The 26,000-nt window shown below is 42.3% G+C and overlaps 1 protein-coding gene across 1 annotated transcript in view; it reads right to left on the bottom strand.

The window, feature by feature from the left end:
- Positions 1-8,208: 8,208 nt before the first annotated feature.
- RPF2 (ribosome production factor 2 homolog) overlaps positions 8,209-26,000 on the bottom strand; it is a 45,134-nt gene continuing 27,342 nt past the window's right edge. Inside the window, exons 8-10 of the mRNA XM_031012556.3 lie at positions 18,728-18,830; positions 11,845-11,989; positions 8,209-10,766 (exon numbers count right to left, since the gene is read on the bottom strand). Of these exons, the coding sequence (XP_030868416.1) occupies positions 10,587-10,766; positions 11,845-11,989; positions 18,728-18,830 (428 nt within the window). The 3' untranslated portion in view covers positions 8,209-10,586. The remainder of the gene's footprint in view (positions 10,767-11,844; positions 11,990-18,727; positions 18,831-26,000) is intronic.

Genomic DNA, 26,000 nt, shown 5'->3' with positions numbered 1-26,000 from the left:
GGCTGGGCAGAGACGCTCCTCACTTTCCAGACTGGGCAGCCAGGCAGAGGGGCTCCTCACATCCCAGACGATGGGCGGCCAGGCGGAGACGCTCCTCACTTCCCAGACGGGGCGGCGACCGGGCAGAGGCTGCAATCTCGGCACTTTGGGAGGCCAAGGCAGGCGGCTGGGAGGTGGAGGTTGTAGCCAGCCGAGATCACGCCACTGCACTCCAGCCTGGGCGCCATTGAGCACTGAGTTAACGAGACTCCGTCTGCAATCCCGGCACCTCGGGAGGCCGAGGCTGGCCGATCACTCGCGGTTAGGAGCTGGAGACCAGCCCGGCCAATACAGCGAAACCCCGTCTCCACCAAAAAAATATGAAAACCAGTCAGGCGTGGCGGCGCGCGCCTGCAATCGCAGGCACTCGGCAGGCTGAGGCAGGAGAATCAGGCAGGGAGGTCGCAGTGAGCTGAGATGGCAGCAGTACCTTCCAGCTTCGGCTCGGCATCACAGGGAGACCGTGGAAAGAGCGGGAGAGGGAGACCGTGGGGAGAGGGAGAGGGAGAGGGAGAGGGAGAGTACTGTTGCCATCTTTATGTCCATGCGTACCAATTGTTTAGCTCCTACTTACAAGTGTGGTATTTGGTTTTCTGTTCCTTTACGTTAATTCACTTAGGATATTTCTATCTCTTGATCTGGATAATTATGCAAGTGTGTTCACTTGGTAAAAATTCGTCATGTTTTGCTCTTATGAACACTTCCATACATGTAGGTTTTAGCTATATATGTATTTAAAAATAAAAAAGCAGAACTCAAAATAAGACCACAGTTTTATTTTATGTATTTTATTGATTGATTTATTGATTGATTGTAACAGAGTCTCATTCTCTGTTGCCCAGGGTAGAATGCAGTGGCATGATCTAGACTGACTGCAACTTTTGCCTCCAGGGTTCAGGCTATTCTCCTGGCTCAGCCTCCTGAGTAACTGGGACTACAGGTGCGTGTCACCATTCCTGGCTAATTTTTGTATTTTTAGTAGAGATGGGGTTTTGCCATGTTGGCCAGGCTGGTCTCAAACTCCTGACCTCAAGTGATCCGCCCGCCTCGGCCTCCCAAAGCGCTGGGATTACAGGCGTGAGGCACCGTGCCCAACCCCATAGTTTTATTTTTAAATTTGGGGTTTTTTAAAAGATATATATTTTAAATATTTTTTAGAGACAGTGTCTTACTCTATCACCGAGGCTGGAGTGCAGTGGCAAAACAACAGCTCACTGCAGTCTCAGACTCATGGGCTGAAATGATCCTCCTGCCTCAGTCTCCAGAGTAGCCAGGACTATAGGCATGCACCACTATGCCTGGCTAAGTTTTTAAATTGTTTGTAGAGACAGGATCTTGATATGTTGCCCAGGCTAGTCTTGAACTTCTGGCCACAAGCAATACTCCTGAAATTACATGTGTGAGCCACCGTGCCTGGTCCTATTTTTATTTTTTTAGAGACAAGGTCTTGCTATGTTACTCAGGCTGGAGTACAGTGGCTATTCACAGGCATGATTATAGCATACTAAGGCCACCTGGGCTTAAGGAACTCTCCTGCTTCAGTCTCCTGAGTAGCTGGCGAAATCCCCTTTGCGATTATAACTGAGGAAATTGTGACAGTGAAAGAAATCAGACCTAAACAATTCCATCTTGCTTCTAACCTTTAAGCTGTCCTTGTTCATCCCTGGGCATAGGCTGAACTAACTTTGGGAAGGAATTCAGTTCATGGTTTGACTCTAAAACAAAATTGGTAATAGCTCTTTCCTGAAACGACCCCCTTCTTGCCTGGGGACCAGTCTGCCTTTGCAGGACTAACAAATTAGCTACAAGGCTAGAAATTACAGTTTAGGGGTCATGCAGCCTCTGGCTCCAAGAGTCTGAACCTTCCCACATTGCTCCTGGGGATAACATCACCATTGTAAAACCTACGATCAGAGCTATTGTGCAGACCCAGAACTCGATGGATCAGCTGACACCACCCAGACGGCAATCTGGCTCAACCAGTTCTACCATCCCACCCAGGAACAGAACAGAGCAAGAAAAATTCACTTCCGCCCCCTATGAGTCCATCTCCAGCCTGACCAATCAGCACTCCCCACTTCCCAAGCCCCTACCCGCCAAATTGTCTTTGAAAACTCTGATCCCCAAATGCTCAGGGAGACTGATTTGGGTAATAACAAAACTCTGGTTTCCCACATAGCCGGCTCTGCGTGAATTACTCTTTGTCCACTGCAATTCCCCTGTCTTGGTAAATCGACTCTGTCTAGGCAGCCGGTAAAGTGAACCCTTTGGGCACTTACACTGGGACTACATGCGCACCACCACACCCAGCTTAAAACTATGCATTTTTTTCAGTGGTAAGAAATACAGCAAAATGTTAATGATGGTATCTCTGGTATTACCTGAGATTACAGATGACTTTTATTTTCATCTTTGCAACTTTCCCTTTGATTATCAGAAAAAAAGTTCGTTTTTTTTAAAATCAGAAAAATATTCCTTGCATTTGAAAGAAAATGCTTGGCCTGGTGTGGTGGATCACCCCTGTAATCCCAGCACTTTGTGAGACCGAGTCGGGCAGATCAACTGATGTCAGGAGTTCCAGACCAGCCTGGCCAACATAGCAAAAACCCATCTCTACTAAAAATACAAAAATTAGCCGGGCATGGTGGTGGGCGCCTGTAATCCCAGCTACTCAGAAGGCTGAGGCAGGAGAATCACTTGAACCTGGGAGGCGGAGGTTGCAGTGAGCCAAGATCCGTGCCACTGCACTCCAGCCTGGGGCGACAGAGCAGGACATGTCTCAAAAAAAAATAATAAGAAAAAGAAAAACAAAAAAGAAAGAAAGAAAATGCTTTCTAAATTGTAAATATATACAGTGTCAGGTGTTATTCCCAATGCCTGAAACATAATAATGCTTGATAAATGTGGAGTGATTGGTTATTGCCCTGTGAAAGTTGATCCATAAGAATTGGGTCATTCTTGTCAGATCCAACTAAAACAGAGTCAAGAAGCTAGGAGGAAAAAGCATTCAGGGTACAAAGCATTGCTCCAAGAATAGAGTTTCTTTGCAAGCCTGGATGCTGAAGCTGCTTGTTGTAAGCTGAAACCAGTTTTATCTATAGCTTCTGAGATAACTTGCTACAATTCTAGGACTAATTTTGCCCTCTGCTGTTGCTCACCGATCAGAGCTCCCAGCTCCCCAAACCCATAGTGCCAACGAACTTTCTCAAAGAGCAATACATAACATTTCTCCTTTTTAATAAAACCTCTGGCCTTTTCTTTGTTCTTCAGACGTTCCGAAGACCACCCAGTCTGCATGTATGTCTGAACTTATAAATTCTGAAACCACCCTCACAGGGTCGACAAGAATTGCATGTTAGGTTCTGGCCAGAAATGTAGTTATAATTTATCATTAATCAAGCTGCTCTTTGGCCCACTTCCTTGTTGCTAAATCACATAGCACTAGATACTGACCATCTGCATCCCCACTGTATGATGGACAGGATTTCTGACATCAGGGTCATAAGACTAAGAATTGACTTGCATCCCCATTGTTCCTACAGGGTCTCTGAACATTAGATCATAACACTTTTGTTTAAGGATCACTTAAAATGTTTTTCAGGGGGAGGTGTGGTGGCGAGAGCCTGAAATCCCAGCACTTTGGGAGGCCAAGATGGGAGGACTGCTTGAGGCAGAGTTCAACCAGCTTGGGGAACGTAGCAAGACCCCGTATCTGCCTACAAAAATATTAAAAAATTAGCTGGCCCTGGTAGTGCGTGCCTGTAGTTCTAGCTATTTGGGAGGCTGAGTTTGGAGGACTGCTGGAGCCCAAAGAGTTCGAGGCTGCAGTGAGCTATAATCACACTGGGTGACAGAGCAAGTCCCTATCTCAAAAAACAAAAACAAACAGAAGATGTTTTTCAGACCCCGAATTCCAACAAAACAGCTGATGCCAACCAGCTTGAAGATCCCACCAGAGGAAGGGGATCAGTATGAGAATAGTTTCTTCATCTCCCTGTCCTATGACTTCACTTTGCACTCTTTCATCAATTAACAATCTCTAAAACCCTAAAAAATCCTAACCTCAAATTCCTTAGAGTTGTATCTGAGGTTTCTTCCCATCTCCTCATTCAAATTTTTCTTTTCTTTTCTTTTCTTTTTCTCTTGAGACAGGGTCTCACTCTGTCACCCAGGCTGGAGTGCAGTGGCGTGATCTCAGCTCACTGCAACTTCCGCCTCCTGAGTTCGAGCGATTCTCCTGCCTCAGCCTCCTGAGTAGCTGCAATAAATAGCGTGTACTACCGTGCCTGGTTTATTTTTGTATTTTTAGTAGAGATGGGATTTCGCCATGTTGGTCAGGCTGTTCTCGAACTCCTGGGCTTAAGCGATCTGTCTGCCTTGGCCTCCCAAAGTGCTGGGATTATAGGTGTGGGCGACCATGCCCGACCTCCTGGTTCAAATTTTTATGATTCTTCTTCTTTCTCTGCTGCAACCTGGTGTCTCAGCGTATTGACTTGCTGTGTGCCTCAGGCAACAAATTTATTATGGTTACAATTCTTTCTCCCAAGTAAAACAAATTTAGAGATTCGTCTCTACAATTTTGACTTCAGCGCTCTACTGGGAAAGTACCTGTTTCAAAAAAGGAAATGGGTTAACACTCTTAACTCTCAGGGAACCCAGGCTGGCTCCTAGAGATGACTATTTCCAATTCTAAGTAAGAGCTCATGAGGCACCTACATGATTCTTCTTATAATTTTGCCAGAGTCAGAACTAGAAGATATCTGTCACCAGTTCTCTGCCTCATTCTACGTCCCCATAGTTCCTTCAAGATTAACTGAATGTGCATGTTTGGAATGGAGACTCAGTTATTTCCAGCGGCCAGGTGCTTTGCATGCCATATTTCACCCACCTTGAGGTTAGGATAGAATTACTTTCGGGAGCCCTATTTCTCAATCATGATGGCTACTCTTCTCATTTTCTAAGAATGGAGATAACATGGGAATTTCATCAGCCAGTATTATACCAGTTGCCTTATCAAGTCCCCTTTTAAAATTCTTTGTCATACTGCTACTACTACTACCACAAAACAAAGCCACATTGATTGCCCTTTGCATTTCTTGAGTCTGCAAACATTTTCACTTTTCTTAGAGAACCATATTACTAATTGGTGTTGCCCATGGTTTTATGCACTGTATCTTTTAATTGTCCTTTTAAATCTCAGCTGAGCTCTCAGAGTAGCAGGCGAGGGTTGTGTCGGTTTAATGCCACACTCCTTCCCACAACACTGCCCTGTCTGCCACTCCCACATACTCTCCTGCCCGTATGGTGATGCTGCTTTTGAGGAGCTCTCATGCCACTTGAGCTTTGATTGATTTTTCAAGATTCTGTCTAATCTTTCCCCAAGGTCACCCTTAATGGAGGAAGGTGCTGGGGGTAAAATTCAAAACATATTTGTGGCATTCACTAGCTTTGACTGGGGAGCCAGATGGATGAAACGGGGCCTCATGGGGACAGTAAAGAATTCTCACGCTCTCCCAGTGCCATAAACCCAGAGCGGCCTCCGAAAGGCTGAGCCAGAGGTGCTGTTGCAGGTGGTGTCATCTAAACTGATGTCTCTAATCAGTCAATCACTATGCTATTTGCTTTGTCAGATAAGTGACTCTGGGGAAATCAGGTAGGAGAGTGGGAAAATAAATTGCTCAAGCTGATAAATGTGAATCTTCAAAATCTATTTCAAATGCAGAAATTAAATAAGCTTGCCTTTCAGGAACCTCTTTCGTAACTCATCCACAGTGTGTGAGAGGGACAGAGGGAGTTACCAGAACACAAGTTCAACTTTAGCTTGGCTCTAAGTCTGGTTGCAGGTTCCCCCTCCTACTCGGTGATCTAGTGTCCACAGATGGTGCCTATGCAGCCCTGGGTTCCAGCTGGGTGAGAGGGCAACGCCTCACGGAGCCAACATCTGCCACTCTGTGTCTGTCTGAGCCCTCAGAAGCCTGGTTTTCAGTTTGAGGAATCAATCCAGTAAAGCACTTACAGCTCTGGGGCTTTGATCTTTGCTTGGCAAGTGCCCTAACTGCTGAGTTCTACATACTTTGCCATTTCTCCCTTATCTGCCTTCTTTCATACAAGCCCCGGCTTGTATGAAACCAGAGCCAGAGTTTTCTCCCTGTTTGGAACCCACTTTCTGATTCCTTGAACATGTGTGAGAGGAATGGGGGTGGGGGTGAGATGGGTTGGAGAAGGAAGGACAGAAGTTTACTTTATTTATTATTTTATTTTATTTTATTTTATTTTTGAGACGGAGTCTCGCTCTGTCGCCCAGGCTGGAGTGCAGTGGCGCGATCTCTGCTCACTGCAAGCTCCGCCTCCCGGGTTCACGCCATTCTCCAGTCTCAGCCTCCCGAGTAGCTGGGACTACAGGCGCCCGCCACCACGCCCGGCTAATTTTTTCTATTTTTTAGTAGAGACGGGGTTTCACCGTGTTAGCCAGGATGGTCTCGATCTCCTGACCTCATGATCCGCCCGCCTCGGCCTCCCAACGTGCTGGGATTACAGGCGTGAGCCACCGCGCCCGGCCGAGAAAGGACAGAAGTTTAATGGAAAAACAGGAACAGAATTAAAACGCATTTATGGGCTGGGCACTGTGGCTCACACGTGTGATTTCAGTGCTCTGGAAAGCTGAGGCGGGAGTATTGCATGAGGCCAGGAGTTCAAGACCAGCCTGAGCAACATAGTGAAACATCATCTCTACAAACAAAACAAAACAAAACAGAAAAACTAGCCCAGCTGTAGTGGCACCTGCCTGTGGTCCCAACTACTTGGGAGGCTGAAGCGAGAGGATGGCTTGAGCCCAGAGTCTGATGCTGGAGTGAGCTACCACTGCACCACTGCACCCCAGCCTGTGCAACAGGGTTAACACCTGATTTCTAATACATAAAATGTATTTATGCTATATTTAAAAACTTTCTCAGCTGGGCGCGGTGGCACACGCCTGTAATCCCAGCACTTTGGGAGGCCGAGGCAGGCAGATCACTTGAGATCAGGACTTCAATACCAGCCTGGCCAACATGGCGAGACCCAGTCTCTACTAAAAATTAGCTGGGCGCAGTGCGCATGCCTGAAATCCCAGCTACTCGGGAGGCTGAGGCACGAGAATCGCTTAAACTCAGGAGGCGGCAGTTGCAGTGAGCTGAGATCGCATCACTGCATTCCAGCCTGGGCAACAGAGCAAGACTCTGTCTCCAAAAAAATAATAATAAAAACTTTTTTCCAAAGAGCTCTGAAATGGAAAAAGAGTGCAGAATAGCTTCAATTCAATGATGGCAAAGTTAAAATTCCTAACATGGTCTAACTGGCACACTCTGAATGATACGAGAAACACAATGACATCCTTGCTGTTTTTAAACTTGAGCAACTCGAGTTGTTGATATGAGAGACAAACAATTAACATCTAAATGCAAGCTGACTTTCTTTTCACAGCTAGCATATACCTCAAGTAAGCAAGCCCATTTCATCTTCTTTTTCAGAATAGCTTCTTTCAATGAATATGAAACAGTATTCTCTACAATTTCATAACGTATATACGCTAGGATGCATTTGTCTTAAATGCAGTTATGTTTTGACTATTTCTAAGTAAAAGTGCATTAAAAACATAATGAAGCCCGTATTTTTTGCACTGTCTCTTAATTTTATGGTGGACAAAGCACCAATTTCTGAAATTCAATAAAAGCAAACCTTCCTTTGTTGTTCAGATCTTAGCAATGGGTTTAGTAGTTTTAACTTCTTCCATTTTGAAGCCTTCCATTTTTAGCCTTAAGTAGCTAAACATAAAAAGGAAAGGAAGGAGAGATCATGTAAGTAGCTAATCAGATAAATGAAAACTGACTTGAAGTTAAGTTTTACTAGCCCTTTCTTTTCTTGAATTGAGTAATAACATCTCTACTTTGGATTATGTTCAATAACCAAGAAAACAAACAGCACTTAAGTTTAAAAAAACAAAAAAAAAGAAACCCAAATTCCATGAAATAATAGCTTGGTAATAGTATTAATATTCCAGAAAAAATATAAGAAGTTTGGTATTTAAAACAAAACAAATAACCAAACTGCTTTCCTCATCTACCAAAACCCAACATTAAGTAAAACTTAAAACAGGCAATTTACCACCTCCATTGAAATGAATACATAGTCTCCAATTTATGTATGTTGTATTCTAAAGTAAGGACAACTGAAAATCAAGATGTGCTCTCCACAAAAAGTGATATAAATGGCAGCTCAAGAGTTCCAGATAGTACAACACTACAAGGTGTTCTCAACAAAAAGTCTTTGTTAGACTTCAATAATACTATTTGGTATTTCTATCAGCAAATAGGAAGCATTCCAATACTTATTAGATCCTCTACCATCAGACACAGAAATTACCTATAAAACAGAAATGTATTGCCAAATCTCAAACAAGAGGGCTACTGATTAAAACAAACAAAAACACCCTTAAGACATCTCACATACAGAAAACATGGCCATCTTTGGGTTAAGATTGGCTGATTTTCCAGTAGTGCTGGGGTAGGTCTTCCTGATAGAGGGGTCCAGGCATGGCAGGGTCCCGTAAGCGGCTGGTGAGGAGGACCCACTGCTTTACCTCCTACCAGTGACGAGCGAGGCTTTGGGGAAGGACTATGCATCCATCACTCCTGATGTTCTTTTCATGGCTCCCCTTCTCAGCTATTGTCCATCTACCTCCAGATGGCAGCAAACAACTTATCTGAGCCCCTTCTTCTCATTTAGATATAAAGTGCAAATGTCTGATTCAGATGTATGGTCTTTGGTTAAACGTATAATCAAACAAAAAGTATAAATGATACCAGCTCCTTCATTTTTCTGGCAAGAGGAGAGTAACAGCTATCTGGAGAGGACTAGGGAAAGCTAAGGAATGGATTCAAAAGAGAAGGGAAAGGGTAGAAGGTAAAGCTGAGGCTCGAACTTTTGCTTAGTGCCAGCATTGTTGATCTGTAGCTGAGCAAGCTTACATAAATGCATGTATACACAGGCACGGAGCTCTCTAACATGGAATTGAAGTGAAACCCTGTCTCTACAAAAAATCAGCCAGGCGTGGTGGTGGGTGCCTGTAATCCCAGCTACTCGGGAGGCTGAGGCAGAAGAATCGCTTGAACCTGGCAGGTGGAGGTTGCAGTGAACTGAAATCGCGCCACTGCACTCCAGCCTGAGCGACAGAGCGAGACTCTGTCTCAAAAAACAACAAAAACTAAAGCACTGGTACTTCATGTAACAAATTATGATTTGCGTATGTCTGTACCTTTACAACATAACTGGCACTTGTGTAAAGGAGATTCCTTGTCAAGGACTGAATCAAGGAACTTAACACCCTATTCCAGAAAAACAAGTATGCAATACTAGTAGAAGGAAGTAGAAAACTTCTGTTTTCCTAGGCACAAGGCCTGTCTTCAAGAAACTTTCAAAACAAGTAGTTAGGCTTTGGCTGGCTTCTACACCATCTGCAAACACCCAGGGCCTTCATGTAACCTTTAGCTACCTAGGGCTACCCAGTACCCTAAAGTGCCCTGCACCTTAAAACTCACCTGTTTTCTCCTTTTTCATTTCTGCCCCTATCAAAACTTCTTTTCTGCCAGGTGCAGTGGACTAACATCTGTAGTTCCAGCTGCTCAGGAAGGTGAGGTGGGAGGATCACTTGAGCCCAGGAATTTGAGTCCAGCCTGGGCAACACAGCAAGACCTCATTGCTTTAAAAAAAAAAAAGTAGGGCTCAGTGGCTCATGCCTGTTAATCCCAGCTACGTAAGAGGCTCAGGCGGGAGGATTACTTAAGCCCAGGAGTTCAGGGCTGCAGTTAGCTGTGATTGTGCCACTGCACTCCACCCTAGGTGACAGAACAAGACCCCATCTCTTAAAAACAAACCAACCAAAAAACACAGGTTTCCTCTCAGAGAAGTGGGGTGGGCTCTACTTAGTAGTAGAATCTCTTAAAACAATCAACAGTAGTGTAATTTATCAATAATCAGATAGCAGACATCCCTCTCAGAGATCTATATATTTTCAGCCACAAAGCTTAAAATCTCAAATGTCAACTAGTAGGATTTCAGGCAAAATAAAAGAAAAGTAGAAAATAAAAATCAGAATGTAGATCCATGTTGGGAGAGGAGGTTAACTTTCCAGGTAATTCATACTGAGAGTGTCTACACAGCTCCTGCGGGTCCTGCTTTCTGTGGCTTTCTTTAGCTAAGGCCAGAAATTCAAAAAAATCCCAGTGGTTATGGAGATCCCTCCTCACCCATCCATCCACCCAATGAGAAAGAAGAATTTGTGGAGGGCAGGGGATATCACAAGAGAAAATGGCACACCAGGGTGTAATGTCTCAAATAAAAGGCTTACTTTACACTTAATACTAGTATATTACTGTTCATAATAATATATCGTAAAATTATCATGTTATAAAAATATATAATAAGATCTTATAAGAAACTCTGAATGGACTGATGCTTGATAATTCTCTTAAGTAGAACACAATGAAACAGTAGTGGCTGGCTAAGTTCCATCAATTTTTTTTAATTCTTTTTGACTTTTTCTCGTGGTCTTCTGTTATCCTTTCTGCAGGTCGCTTCTTCAACCCCTTCATTTTCCTGGTTTGTAGTTTGCTTAGGTCTTGCTTCTGCATATGAATCCTTCCATAAGTTGTACCAAAAGTATCATGGGAAATATTTTTCTTCTTCTTTGGCTACGATAAAAGAATATGTATATATTTAATGGCCTTCTACTATAATGAGCCAGTAAAAACCTAGTCTGTAACAACTATCTTAGTAGCAATTTCCTTTAGTGCCTGCCCCTCCAGTGACACAGTATATATAGCCCTATACCCTTTTCTCCTCAAACTTAAGTGTGCATACAAATCACTTGGGATCTTGCTAAAATACAGATCCTAATTCAGTATGTCTAGGGTAGGGCCTGATATTCTGCACAATTCCCAGGTAAACTGTCAGGCCACACTTTGAAAAACAAAACTATAAACTACACTAACCACTGTCACACATCAAGAAAATATCCTGTGTTTAGCTTAAGGAGTTGTGACTATCGTTTCAATTTCTATTGGCATTTTAGAGATTACATTTCTTCTTGTCTTTTAAAACTACTTAAAAAGTCAAAACACATTTTATGCACATATGGTTTATATACCCTGTACTCTAAATCCTTAGCCTTTACAGTGTACCAAACAACTCTCTTTCTTTTGCTGAAAACAGCAGTCTTGACTATCAGAAGGCACTTAGCCAAACCTCATGTCTAGGTTTTGCAACTCTTTTATTATCCCTTATTGTTGGCTTATTTGGTTCTCTCCTTTTCCTGGCTCCGTGAGTCCTAGTTTAATCTATTGTATTGATCTCTTTATGTATGTCCTTGTGTTTTTTTTTTTTTTTTTTTTTTGGCTCGCTCTGTCACCCAGGCTGGAGTGCAGTGGCGCGATCTCTGCTCACTGCAAGCTCCACCTCCCTGGTTCACGCCATTCTCCTGCCTCAGCCTCCCAAGTAGCTGGGACTACAGGCGCCTGCTACCACGCCCGGCTAATTTTTTGTATTTTTCATAGAGACGGGGTTTCACTGTATTAGCCAGGATGGTCTCGATCTCCTGACCTTGTGATCCACCCACCTCGGCCTCCCAAAGTGCTGGGATTACAGGCGTGAGCCACCGCGCCTGGCCTGTCCTTGTCTTTTAATATAATATGCCACAAATTCTTTTTGGAAAGAAAAAGGATTAAAGTAGAAAATACAAATAAATATGGTACCAAGCTCTAAGTTATATACCTTGAGAGCTTTTGGCATTTTCATAGATAATTTATAAAGGTCATCCGATGCCAGGTGTGTCCTCCTCAGAACCAGATCCAATGAGGGTCCCATCTCTTCCAATTCAATCCGTGGTGTTCTGCAACCAGATTTCTTCAACAGCAACCTTTAGGAAATAGGTAAAAAGAAATGTTGCTTTGACTTTCATAAAAGTCCTCTCCACCAAATATTTTTTGTTCAGGGGATTTACAATTCCATTAAATGATATAAAATGTTTAGAAAGACTTACTTAAATACTTCATACTATTCAAGCCAAGTGTATCCTTTGGTTCACATTTTCTTTTATAAATTTTTTTTTTTTGAGATGGAGTCTCGCTCTGTCACCCAGGCTGGAGTGCAGTGGCGCGATCTTGGCTCACTGCAAGCTCCACCTCCCAGGTTCACGCCATTCTCCTGCCTCAGCCTCCCGAGTAGCTGGGACTACAGGCACCCACCACCACACCTGGCTAATTTTTTGTATTTTTAGTAGAGATGGGGTTTCACTGTGTTAGCCAGGATGGTCTCGCTCTCCTGACCTCATGATCCGCCTGCCTCGGCCTCCCAAAGTGCTGGGATTACAGGCATGAGCCACCACACCCGGCTTTTCTTTACAAGTCATTTATCCCTTTTTGAGCTAAAGGGTCACACAAATATCAAATTAAATTTTTTTTTTCCCTTTGAGGTCAAGGGCAGTTTGCTTATTTTTAAAAATCAGAAATAAAATTACACAATATTATTGAGAAACCGCAAGTGAGATACAAAATTATTCTCAGAAATGAAATAAAATCCTTTGATTTGACTTCTTCATCTTACTCATAGATTTATGTATGTATAAAAGTAATTATAATTGGCTTTTTCTTTGAAACAGTATGTTTATACGATTAACAAGTTCTTATCTAAGACTGTAGGAGTTAAACCAACCCATTCAGAATCAACTTTTCCTCATGGCACAGACATTTACTAACTTCCTTACATTGAAGTGAACTTTAAAATCTTAAAATAACAAAACCACAACTTTCTGAATACCCTATGTCTAAACAGCTCTGGATCTGGAAACACTGGTGGAGGAGAACTGGGGAATACAGGCAGGATAAAGTGATGGTGGAGCAGCCAGGCGCGGTGGCTCACGCCTGTAGTCCCAGCACTTTGGGAGGCTAAGGCAGGCAGATCACCTGAGGTCAGGAGCTCCAGACCAGCTGGCCAACATGGTGAAACCTCATCTCTACTAAAGACACAAAAAATTAGCCAGGCGTGGTGGCACATGCCTGTAGTCCCAGCTACTCGGGAGGGTGAGGCAGGAGAATCGCTTAAACCCGGGAGGCGGAGGTTGCAGTGAGCCGAGATTGCGCCACTGCACTCCAGTCTGGGCGACAGGGCGAGACTCCGTCTCAAAAACAAACAAACGAAAAAAGAAATCAGGGACATGTATTTTAATTTTCAACTAAAATTTTTTCTTCCACTTAAAACTGCTAATTTTCAGCTAGTTAGAAAACTTGTCAATTCAAAACAGCTCATGGCATATCCGATAGATTCAAATCACCCAAGTACTACTATACACTGCCAAAAGCACCTTTTAATTAACTGAAGCACCTTTTAATTAACTAAAAATAATTTTTAAAATTGATGCATAATAGATGTACATAGTTTCAGGGTGCATATAATAATTTAATATTGTGCCTTTTTATTCACACAAGCGTCCTAATGAATTGAGTGGTACATAAAATTAAGATTTCCAAATAACTATGTATAATTACCTATGTTGCTATTTCATTAAAGAATTAAGTACAATGTCATACTTTTCTGTGTAGATGATCTGATCTTAATCATTTCAGTGAGTATGTTTACTGGAAGATCAAACTGATTTAAGGAAATATTCTCCAGCTTTTAGTTATCTGCAAACAGAACCCAATTCTTTCTCTCTCAGATGGGCTCAAGCTGGTAGATATGCTAACTGGTAATTTCTACATATTTTTAAATATTATTTGTCTATTTCTTGAGGAAGAGTGACATTACCACTACTGTTCAAATTGTAATTTCCTCATTTTTCTCCCTCTCATACACTTCTCTGGCTGAAAGTCTGTTTTCATTAAGTAAACTCCTCTATTAGAATGTTGTGTTTGCTTTTCAAAGTATGCTACCACTTTGTTTTGCATATTTTCCCCCCATAAGGCCTAACCATTGTGCAAAGGCATATGTGGCATTACTAACGATTTTGTTTCATATTAACGGCTCTGACTCCATAGTGAATAAAATTTCCCAACGGATATAAATAGTCACTCACATACAAGGAATAATTACTATAGGATGTATAGGAACAGTGGTCAATAACACTATGATTTATTCACCCAAAAGATCATGTTAAAGGTTATATTAATATAATTTCCTGTTTAGAGTTCCTTTCATCCAAAAAGCTCAAAACCATTTTATAAACCTCATCAATCTTCACAAATAAAGTGTGTGAATATTAAATATTACCATTTTCAAATTGCATAAGGGCTAATTTGCAGTAAGAGCGAGGGAAAGGGTTCCACAGTATAGCTAGCCCAAAGAATGCCTGGGGAGCCAAGTTAAGTCAGACATACTTTCTGGTATATATGCCCATCTATGAGTACCTCTTTACTCTTATAAAGCAGTACTGTCAATCTTAGGGGGACCTCAGAATTATCTAAATGGTATTGCTATAGTTTGCAGAGGAAGAAACAAAGACCCTGAGAAGTGGTGACCTGCCCATGTCACGTGGCTGAGCCCAGCTCAGAGCCAGGTCAGTAGGCTCAGAGGTGATGCTGAATCCCTGGACCACCCCTTCCTCCCATCCTCAATGCTCCCCAAGTGTGGCACAGCCTCTGGAAGCTAAGCTGATCCACATGTTTAGTGATTCTTTCAAGTAGCAGCTCACTCTCAATCACACTGTCCATTTTTTATTTCAAATTAATAGCTAACAAGTATTACAAGGCACATATGGAACATCTAGTGATCAAAATTACATACTAGGGTCTCTGATTTTAAAAATTCAAACTTTTTTTTCATTATGAAAGATGTCATGCTAGTGTAAAAGTGATTCTAGCAATCGGATTTTTGGTGGATCTATGTATTATAGTTACACTGCTAGTTTTTTATTTTTGTTTTTATTTTTTTGACACAGAGTCCTGCTCTGTCACCAGGCTGGAGTGCTGTGGCACAATCTAGGCTCGCTGCAATCTGCGACTCCGTGGTTCAAGCAATTCTCCTGCCTTGGCCCCCTGAATAGCTGGGATTACAGGCATGCGCCACCATGTCCAGCTAATTTTTTGTATTTTTAGTATAGATGATGTTTCACCGTGCTAGCCAGGATGGTCTCGATCTCCTGACCTCGGGATCTGCCCACCTCAGTCTCCCAAAGTGCTGCTGGGATTACAGGGATGAGCCACCGTGCCTGGCCTTACTGCTAGTTTATTCTTTTTTTTTTTTTTTTTTTTGAAATGGAGTCTCGCTGTCACCCAGGCTGGAGTGCAGTGGTGCGATCTTGGCTCACTGCAACCTCTGCCTCCCGGGTTCTCCTGCATCAGCCTCCTGAGTAGCTGAGATTACAGGTGCACACCATGTTGCCCGGCTAATTTTTATGTTTTTAGTAGAGACAGGGTTTCACCATGTTGGCCAGGCTGGTCTCAAACTCCTGACCTCAGGTGATCCACCCATCTTGGCCTCCCAAAGTGCTGGATTACAGGCATGAGCCACCACGCTGGGCCAGTTTATTCTTGTTCTAAAGTCTGACTTGATAATTCTCTATTTTGTTTTATTTTCTCTGTATCTTTCTTTACAAATAAACCCTTTTCACTAAATACAAGTGAATACTTTCTGTGAAACTGTTCAACACAGAAGAGTTTTAGGCTACTGTTATTATTCATTTCTTACTCTCAACGATTTTTTATCGTTATATTTTTATCTCCCTTGTATCCCCTCTATGTTTAACACAGAGGGCATACATACCCACCTGAGGCAGGAGAATCGCTTGAATGCGGGAGGCAGAGGTTGCAGTGAGCTGAGATTATGCCACTGTACTCCAGCCTGGGCAACAGCAAGATCCTGTCTCAAAAAAAGAAGTGTTCCAGGTCGGGCGCAGTGGCTCATGCCTGTAATCTCAGCACTTTGCGAGGCCAAGGCGGGTAGATCACGAGGTCAGGAGATCGAGACCATCCTGACTAACATGGTGAAATCCCGTCTCTACTAAAAATACAAAAATAAAATTAGCCGGGCATGGTGGCGGGTGCCAGTAGTTCCAGCTACTTGGGAGGCTGAGGCAGGAGAACGGCGTGAACCCGGGAGGCAGAGGCTGAAGTGAGCTGAGAATGCATCACTGCACTCCAGCCTGGGCAACATAGCGAGACTCCGTCTCAAAAAAAAAAAAAAGAAAGAAAAGAAAGGTGTTCCGGATTTCTGTTTTTTTTTCAGAGTTTGAAATACTTGCAAACGTATAGAGATATCTTGGGGATGAGACCCAAGTCTAAACACAAAATTCATTTATGTTTCATATACAGTTTATATACATAGCCTGAAGGTAATTTTATACAATTTTTATTTTATTTTATTATGTCTGAGATGGAGTTTCACTCTTGTTGCCCAGGCTGGAGTGCAATGGCATGATCTCGGCTCACTGCAACCTCTGTCTCCCGGGTTCAAACAATTCTCCAGCCTCAGCCTCCCGAGTAGCTAGGATTACAGGCGCCTACCACCATGCCTGACTAATTTTTGTATTTTTAGTAGCGACGGTGTTACGCCACGTTGGCCAGGCTGGTCTGGAACTACTGACCTCAGGTGATCCACCTGCCTCAGCCTCCCATGTGCTAGGATTACAGGTGTCCAGCCAACATAAGTTTTGTTTTGTTTTGTTTTTTTCAGACAGTCTCACTCTGTTGCCTAGGCTGGAGTGCAGTGGCACGATATCAGCTCATTGCAACCTCTGCCTCCCAAGCTGAAGCAATTCTTGTGCCACAGCCGCCTGAGTAGCTGGGATTATAGGCATGTGGCCCAGGCTCAAGTAATTCTCATGCCACAGCCTCCCAAGTAGCTGGGATTACAGGCGTGCACCACCATACCCAGCTAATTTTTGTATTTTTTAATAGAGACAGGGTTTCTCCATGTTGGCCAGGCTGGTCTTGAACTCCTCAAGTGATGCGCCCACTCTCTGCAACCTCTGCGTCCTGGGCTCAATTGTCCTGCCTCAGCCTCCTAAGTAGCATGGAGGCCAGTGCCACCATGTCCAGCTAATTTTTGTATTTTTAGTAGAGACGGGTTTCGCTGTGTTGGCCAGGCTGGTCTTGAACTCCTGGCCTCGAGCAATCCACCCACCTCGGCCTCCCAAAGTTCTGGGATTACAGGCATGAGCCACCATGTCCGTCCTGAGTACTTTTTTATATTAGTGATTTTTCATCTTTTATTTCTTGTTCTCTAAATAACAGTCATCTACTGTATAGTATAATACATACTTAGAAGCTCCCAAATCACATATGGAAACTCAAACAGGAGACTTAAGGGGCTTTCAATCTTAACCAGCTAAAAATTACTATAAAGTCTCTAATTACATCTTATGATCATTGGGTATTTTACTGCATTTTGCCTTATTATTTTATTTTTAGTGAGAGGAAAATAGAAAAACAGAAGTGGTGGTATTAATCATATGGAGAAAAAGAACTAAATGTCTCTGATTTAATACAGTTGAGCCCAAGATGGAAATTATCAGCTAAAAGGTGAATATTTAAGTTTCATTTGGACATTCATAGGACATAAAGCTGGTCAGTCATGTATTTTCATTGTGAAGGAAAACAAAAACCATGTACGAAATGCTAGATACAAATGGTTGGACAAACAACACTACTGTACAGAAGACACTGTCAACACCAAGCTGTCAGCTCTCAGGCTGCAACACCAGCCACACCATAGCTCAAAATGTACAGCAAAGTCTAAACTCAATGTACAGAGAAAGGCAATTTATGGGAGTCAGTGTATTCTTTAGGAAACTGTGGGCTCTGTCAGCCAGTACCAACGCCTTAAAAAAGAGAAGTCACACACTTATCTCAAGAACCACAATTACAGCATGTCATTAACTCTTTAATAAACATAGAATCTGCTTAAGAGTATTTTTTTTTTTGAGACAGGGCCCTCACTCTGTTGCCTAGGCTGGAGTGCAGTGGCACAATCATGGCTCACTGCAACTTCCACCTCCCAGGTTCAAGCGATTTTTGTGCCTCAGCCTTCTGAGCAGCTGGAACTACAGGCATGTGCCACCACGCTGGGCTAATTTTTCTGGTTTTTTTTAGTAGAGATGGGGTTTCGTCATGTTGGCCAGGCTGGTCTTGAACTCCTGGCCTCAAGTGATCTGCCTGCCTCAGCCTCCCAAAGTGCTGGGATTACAGGTGTGAGCCACCATGCTTGGCCTGCTTAAGATTTGTATTTATATTGTGGTAGGGGTAGAAGGCCTAGGCTAGAGAGACAGAGTGAAATGAATCTAGCCACTGAATCTTCTTATTCCTTTTAGACTCAATTGTTAAGACTTAGGGTTTTGAGATTTGCTTTGCCTAGCCAAGGATTTGTGGCTTAGTGCTGTAAATCCAACCAAGAACAATAAAGAGATGCTGCATAAAGCTAGGAAGGGTTGGTGCACCTGGCTCAGCGACAGTGCAGCATCAGATGCTCTGGGGCACTGGAAAAGTAGGGTTTCAGAGGCAAAGGACTGAGGATCAGCACAGAGCTGCTGCCACTGCTATCCTGCCAACTCTCCAAGAAACCTTTTGGCCAGATACCAATTCTAAGTTTGGGCTCTAAAAAACAGTCACACAGTTTTAAACACTAACCCTGAGGATTAAGAAAATATGTGAAGAAATGCACTTACTTATAGCTTCGAAAGTAAATCTTCCCATTCAGTGCAGTGAAGTGCAGAACATACTCTAATCCAGCCAGGCGGATATTTGATACTGTGGGGCCTCTGAAGAAATCTAAAAGCACATATTAAATTATTAACAAAACAAAACAAATACTTGCAAAATTCAGTTACAAAGAACTGCACTCTAAACAGTTTTGCTCCAATACTTACCTAAAAAAGCACAAAAAATGATTCCTGAAAAATGTCTGAAGGTCCCACCCCTTAAGCATTTAATCTCATGACTTTATTTTGGTATTTTGGTGTTCAGTTCACTGAGACATTTAATGTTTCAGTTTTGAAGTTCTTCCTCTGAGTCAGCTCAGCATCAAAAAATCATATCCATTAAAAATACTAACTTTTAAAAAATGTAAATCAAAGCATAAAATTTTAATCTACTGGTAGACGAAAATAGCAAATTTCTATAAAAATGGCTGTTCAAACTGACTATTAAAATCAAATTAGCCTTAATTTTTTTTTCTATGAGGGAGGCCAACAAGAAAAAAATTCTAATAAGAAATCTTGATTATATGAACAAAGGATAAGAAACTTTATAAACTGTTAATGCCAGAAAAGAACCTTGCATATCAGTGATAGGCTTTTTTCTCACAAAGTGGTAATCATACCACCGGTGGCACATGAGAGCATTTTAATGATACAAAGCCAGATACAATTTACTACGTTATTTATTTTATCCTGTACCATTCTCCATTTACAATAGGGACATAAAGTTTCCTTTTAAAAAGAGTAGTCAGCCATGCACAGTGGCTCATGCCTGTAATCCCAGCACTTTGGGAGACTGAGGCGGGCAAATTGCTTAAGCTCAGGAGTTTGAGGCCAGGCTGGGCAACATGGTGAAACCTCATCTCCACTAAAAGTATAAAAAATTAGCCAGGTTGTAGTCCCAGCTACTGGAGAGGCTAAGGTGGGAGGATTGCTGATCCCACCACTGGACTCCAGTGAGAATGACAGAGCAAAACCCTGTCTCAAACAATAACTTAAAAAGAGGAGTCAATTAAAAGAAAATCTCCAGTGAACTGCACGCTAAGGATACTACACAGACTTGGCTATGAAAGAAGTTTGGAAAACAAGTGTGATATCTTAATTTTACAGCTGAGAAAATCGAACCTCAAGGAGGCTAAACGGAAATTCATGAATAACATTTGGCTAAGATAAAAGGTCTATATAAAAGTTTATCCAAGTTTGCTTAGGAAGAGCTGCCCAAGACAGGTGATGTAGTAAGTGGGAAATTCTGTTCTAGTCCCATTCTGTAGCCACCTAGCATTTTCCTTCCTGTTTCCCATTAGCCCATAAGATGCAGATTATCTCCATGTGCACAGGTGTACACATCTTTTGTTGTCTGCTTTTCCTTTCTTGTGCTTAACCAAAAGAAAATCACAGGCCAGGCGCAGTGGCTCATGCCTGTAATCCCAGCACTTCGGGAGGCCGAGGCGAGCAGATCACGAGGTCAGGAGATCAAGACCATCCTGGCTAACACAGTGAAACCCTATCTCTACTAAAACTACAAAAAATTAGCCAGGTGTGGTGGCATGTGCCTCCCTAGCTACTTGGGAGGCTGAGGCAGGAGAATCACTTGAACCTGGGAGGCGGAGATTGCAGTGAGCCGAGATCGCGCCACTGTACTCCAGCCTGGGCGACAGTGTGAGACTCAGTCTCAAAAAAAAAAAAAACCCCAAAAAATAAAAAACACAGCATTAACGTGTATAAAACAAACACAAGTGGGCAGGCACATTTATACACCACCCTTCTCTACTCCCCCAAACAAGAAAAAAAAAAAAAAAACTAATGAACATTTTTAATTTTAAAAAAGTACATATACTACATATATTTATACATATATTATGTACGGATGGGGTCTCACTATGTTGCCCAGGCTGGTTTCGAACTCCTAGACTCAAGCACTCCTCCTGCCTTGGTCTCTCAAAGTGCTGGGATTACAAGCATGAGCCACCACGCCCGGCCTGGGACATTTTTATAAAACAAGTTTGTACTTTTCAAGATATTTTAATCTAAATATCATAATAAAGAGCTTTCCCATGATTTTGCCAAAGCCTGACTCTCCTTCAGCGGCCAAGTTAATAAAGCTCACTCATTGGTGTGGCATTACTGAAGTCAGAGTACTTCTGGGGAACAAAATATGTACATTCCAGTCTGCTCTGAAACAACTTTCATAATGCAAAATTTTCAGGACATCTGTGCTTTGGGAGAAAACTTTAGGAACATAATAAGCACATGGAAAAGTACTCTTTATTAAGTCAAAATTTCTAAGACTAAAGGATTTTCAGTCTGTATCCAATAGTTCTAACCAGCCATCCTTTTATTACAACATTTTCTCTTAACTGCCAAACTGAAATTTCACTAAAGTTTGCAAATCATCAAGGTAACACAAACAAGTAATGAATGGAAACGGGAGGGCATAAATGGTAGTACTTAGTAACCGGAAAGCAAATACATTTAACAGCATGATATTTTCTGGCTAGAACACAACAGAGTATTGTTTACACATGAATACCATTGGCAAGAATCCATTCACTTAATAAATTGTACCAGAGCACCTATTATGCAAAGTGATAAATGACATATAGCATTTTTCTATCGGGGCTCTGCATTCTAGGTAGATATGAATACATACAAACAACTGCAATTTAAAGTAGCACATTAAAAGGAGAACAGTATAAACCATTCTGGAAGTTCTGAGGAGAGAAAGACCATTTCTAGTTGGGAAAGACCTCATGCAAGTGGTATATACACTGTTAGGATTTTGACCAAGAAGTATGATAAATAACTTTATAAACTTGATAACCTAAAGTATAATAATACTGTATAAATAAAAGCATGGCTGGGCACGGGTGGCTCATGCCTGTAATCCCAGCACTTTGGGAGGCCAAGATGAGTGGATCACCTGAGGCCAGGAGCTCGAGACCAGCTTCACGAACATGGCGAAACTCCGTCCCTACAAAAAATACAAAAATTATCCAGGCATGGTGGTGAATGCCTGTAATCCCAGCTACTCAGGAGGCTGGGGCAGAAGAATCGCTTGAACAGCTGATGCAGAGGTTGCAGTGAGCCGAGATTGCTCCATTGCACTCCAGCCTGGGTGACAGAGTGAGACTCCATCTCAAAAAATAAACAAATAAGAAATAAAAGCATGTACTTTGGAGAGACCTAAGTTCAAAACTTTAATATGCCACTTGGTAAATGCATGACCTTAGAAAAGCTACTCACCTGTCCAGGCCTCAGTTTTCTCAACTGTATAATGAAAATCAGAATTAAAAATTCCTCTACTCCAAATTTAAAAAAAAAAACACATATATAATATGCTACCATTTAAGAAGGGAAGACTAGGCCAGGCATGTTGGCTCACACCTCCAACTTTGGGAGGCTGAGGCTGGAGGGCTGCTTGAGCCTAGGACTCTGAGACCAGCCCAAGCAATGCAGCAAGACCTCATGTCTACAAGAAATAAAAAAAATTAGCTGGGCGTGGTGACGTGTACCTGTGGTCCCAGCTACTGAGGGGAATGAGGTAGGAGGACTGCTTGAGACCAGAAAGTTGAGGCTACAGCAGTGAGCCATGATCTTGCCACTGCACTCCAGCCTGGGCAACAGAGTGAGACCCTGTCTCAAAAAAAGAAAAAAAGAAAAAAAAAGATGTAAACAAATTAAGAATGAACAAAATGGGTATCTTGCATGAAAAAAAGTTAACTTTTCTTTTTGGTCAATTAAGAAAAAAAAAAAAAAGGAACTTCCTAAACGAAAGCCCTTCATACATTTCTTGCTCCCTACTGATATTTCATTTGAACACACAACATAAACCAAAGAGCAGTTGTTTTACTTCATATTTATACTGAAAACTCAACTTCCCTTGGTGCCCTATAGTCTGAATCTGTTCCTCTTCTACCTTTCTGCTTCTGTCCAGATTCCTTTTTGGTTTTCACTCCCTTCCCCTCACCACTGCATTATGTGATCATTCCTGCCATCTAGTGGAAGCACAAAATAATGAGAAGGTGGGGCTTATTAAAATACAAAAAACATTTAAACAAATGCAAACAAAAGCTCTCTCTGTTGTAACAAATTATAAGTATCTGCCTCACTGACAATAAACAATTATATGGGAGACCTAGGGGAAAGAGAAAAAGGCAGAAAATCTAGGTCAATGGAGTACAAGTAATGGAAATCTTAGCTGAAAATCTGGCTGACATTTTGGCTGGAAAAACACCCTTGACCAGCAACGGTGGATCACACCTATAATCTCAGCACTTTGGGGAGGCTAGGGCAGGCAGATCACTTGAGGTCAGGAGTTCAAGACCAGCCTGGCCAACATGGTGAAACCCAGTCTTTACTAAAAATATAAAAAATTAGCCGGGTGTGGTGGCATGCACCTGTGGTCCCAGGTACTAAGGAGGCTAAGGAAGGAGAATTGCTTGACCCTGGGAAGTGGAGGTTGCAGTGAGCTGAGATCATGCCAGGGCAACAGAGTGAGACTATGTCTCAAAAAAAAAAAAAAAAAAGAAAAAAGAAATGAAGAAAAATACCCTTGATAATTTGGGATATATAATATTGAGAGAAGGAAATATTAGTCATTGTCTTTCATGTATGAATTTAATTCATGGAAAATGTGGATAAGAACCTATAAAGATTCTAGAAGGGATCACGGGAATATGTTTACCACAGGCAAGATGGACAGTAGGGGAAGAAAAGCTCAGGCTTTGGAAGCGTTGGGTTTCAACTTGGCCTTACCTACTTAATAGCTCTCATTTAACTTCTCAGAGCCCCTGTTTGTTTTCCCATCTGTGAAATGGGAATGTCATCAAACTCAAGAACTTTTGTAAAGATTAAACAGATAATAGTGGTTCTTAGTTTCTTTTTTAAAAAGTAGCTATTACTAATACGGGAATAAATTCTAAAAATTATAATCCCAAGAATGGGTGACGGGTTTTTTTTCCCCTAAAAATTATAATCCTGACAATAAAGACCATAAATAATCCCAAAAAGGGAAATGAAAGCAATGTATTTGTCACAGTTTTTTTGGTGGGCTCAGATTTGTAAAGCATGTGCATACAACTTAATTTTATACCCCATCAATTTTTCAAAAGTGATCTACAGCAAAGTATATAAAAATTTAAAACAAGGGTAACAAAAAGTGTAGCATAAGCTTGTAAGCATGGTGCAAGAAAAGCTCAAATGGAATAAAGTAGACAAGGCCACTGAGCATCAGATGGAGGCCTCGCGGCTGTCAACACTAAGGTGAAATAGGACCATAAAGGACTGCTGCTTTGAGAGTATCAGTGTACTATGCAGGAAAAGCTGAATCTCTCAATCCCCATGAGGGAAAAGAAGCAAAAAATTCAGTAAGAAGATTTTCTTAAATTGGAGAGAGCTAGGTGTGGTGGCTCATGCCTGTAATCTCACCACTTTGGAAAGCTGAGGCAGGTGGATTGCTTGAGCTCAGGAGTTTGAGACCAGCCTGGGCAATATAGGGAGACCCATATCTCTACAAAAAATTAAAATAAAAATCAGCTGGGCATGGTGGTGTGAACCTGTAGTCCCAGCTGCAAAGGAGGTAGAGGACTGCTTGAGCCCAAGAGGTCGAGGCTGCAGTAAGACGTGATCACACCAGTACACTCCAGCCTGGGTGACAGAGCAAGATGCTGTCTAAAAAGAAAAAAAGAAAAAAAAAAAAATTGAGAGACAGAAAGACAGACCCGAGACCCTTTAAATTAGTACCAATCTCTTGGAAAATTAAATTACTTTCCAGAGTTATAAAAGAGCTGGCAAATATAATTGCAGAATGCTAAGTACTAATAACCTTTTAAAAATCATGGAGGCTGGGTGTGGGGGCTCACACCTGTAATCCCAGCACTCTGAGGGGCTGAAGTGGGAGGATTGCTTAAGCCCTGAAGTTCAAGACCAGCCTGGGCAACACAGTGAGACCCCATCTTACAAAAAATTTTAAAAATTAGCCAGGCAAAATGGCATGTGCCTATGGTCCCAGCTACTTAGGAGGCTAAGGTAGGAGGATCACTTGAGCCTGGGAGGTTGAGGCTGCAGTGAGCCATGATTGAGCTACTGCACTCCAGCCTGGGCATCAGAGCACGACTTGCCTCATAAAGGAGAAAAAAATAGAAAAGGATGTAGTCCTTATATTCATTACACAAATCATTTAGAACTAGCATAGTTCGCTAGGTGTGGGTTATCTGTAGAACAACCTCACAAGGTTCTTGTTAGAATGAAGCAGTGTATATGAAGTGCCTACTATATGCCTGGCACTTAGGATGATGATGGTAATAAAGTAAAAATGAGCCAGGGCCTGTCACAGTGGCTCATGCCTGTAATCCCAGCATTTTGGGCGGCCAAGGAGGGTGGATCGCCTGAAGTCAGGAGTTCAAGACCAGCCTGGCCAACATGGCAAAACCCCGTCTCTACTAAAAATAAAAAAAAAAAATTAGGCCTGGCGCGGTGGCTCACGCCTGCAATCCCAGCACTTTGGGAGGGCGAGGCGGGCAGATCACGAGGTCAGGAGATTGAGACCATCCTGGCTAACACAGTGAAACTCCATCTCTACTAAAAATACAAAAATTAGCTGGGCATGGTGGCAGGTGCCTGTAGTCTCAGCTACTCGGGAGGCTGAGGAAGGAGAACGGTGTGAACCTGGGAGGTGGAGCTTGCAGTGAGCCGAGATCGCACCACTGCACTCTAGCTTGGGCGACAGAGCGAGACTCCATCTCAAAAAAAATTAGCCAGCATGGTGACGAGCACCTGTAATCCCAGCTACTCGGGAGGCTTAGGCAGGAGAATTGCTTGAACCCGGGAGGTGGAGGTTGCAGTGGGCTGAGATCACACCATTGTGCTCCAGCCTGGGCAACAGGGCAAGACTCCATCTTTTAAAAAAAAAAAAAAAAAAAAAGGAGCCAGGAAGGTCACTGAGGGCTTCCTGGAAAAGAAACTTGATGATCTGACACTTAAATGAATAGTAGAAACTGGATAAATAAGAGCAATATCAGAATACACAATAGAAATGTGAATAATATATTGGCAATAAACCCTTTCTAATGGAAAAAAAGAAGGCAATAGGAGATCAAGAAGGCCAAGCTACATTGGTTATATACTGTGAAAGGCCTTGTATATTCAACTCAGAAAAACTAATTAAGGTTTTTGAGTTGGAAGTCGGTGATACATACAATCTTGAAATTTTAATCCCTCAACTTTCTAAATTTAATTTTAAATG

This window comes from Gorilla gorilla, chromosome 5 (assembly GCF_029281585.2).
Source record: "Gorilla gorilla gorilla isolate KB3781 chromosome 5, NHGRI_mGorGor1-v2.1_pri, whole genome shotgun sequence".
Taxonomy (NCBI): Eukaryota; Metazoa; Chordata; class Mammalia; order Primates; family Hominidae; genus Gorilla; species Gorilla gorilla.
Note: the sequence above shows the minus strand (reverse complement) of the source record. Positions and strands in the feature narration are given on the sequence as shown.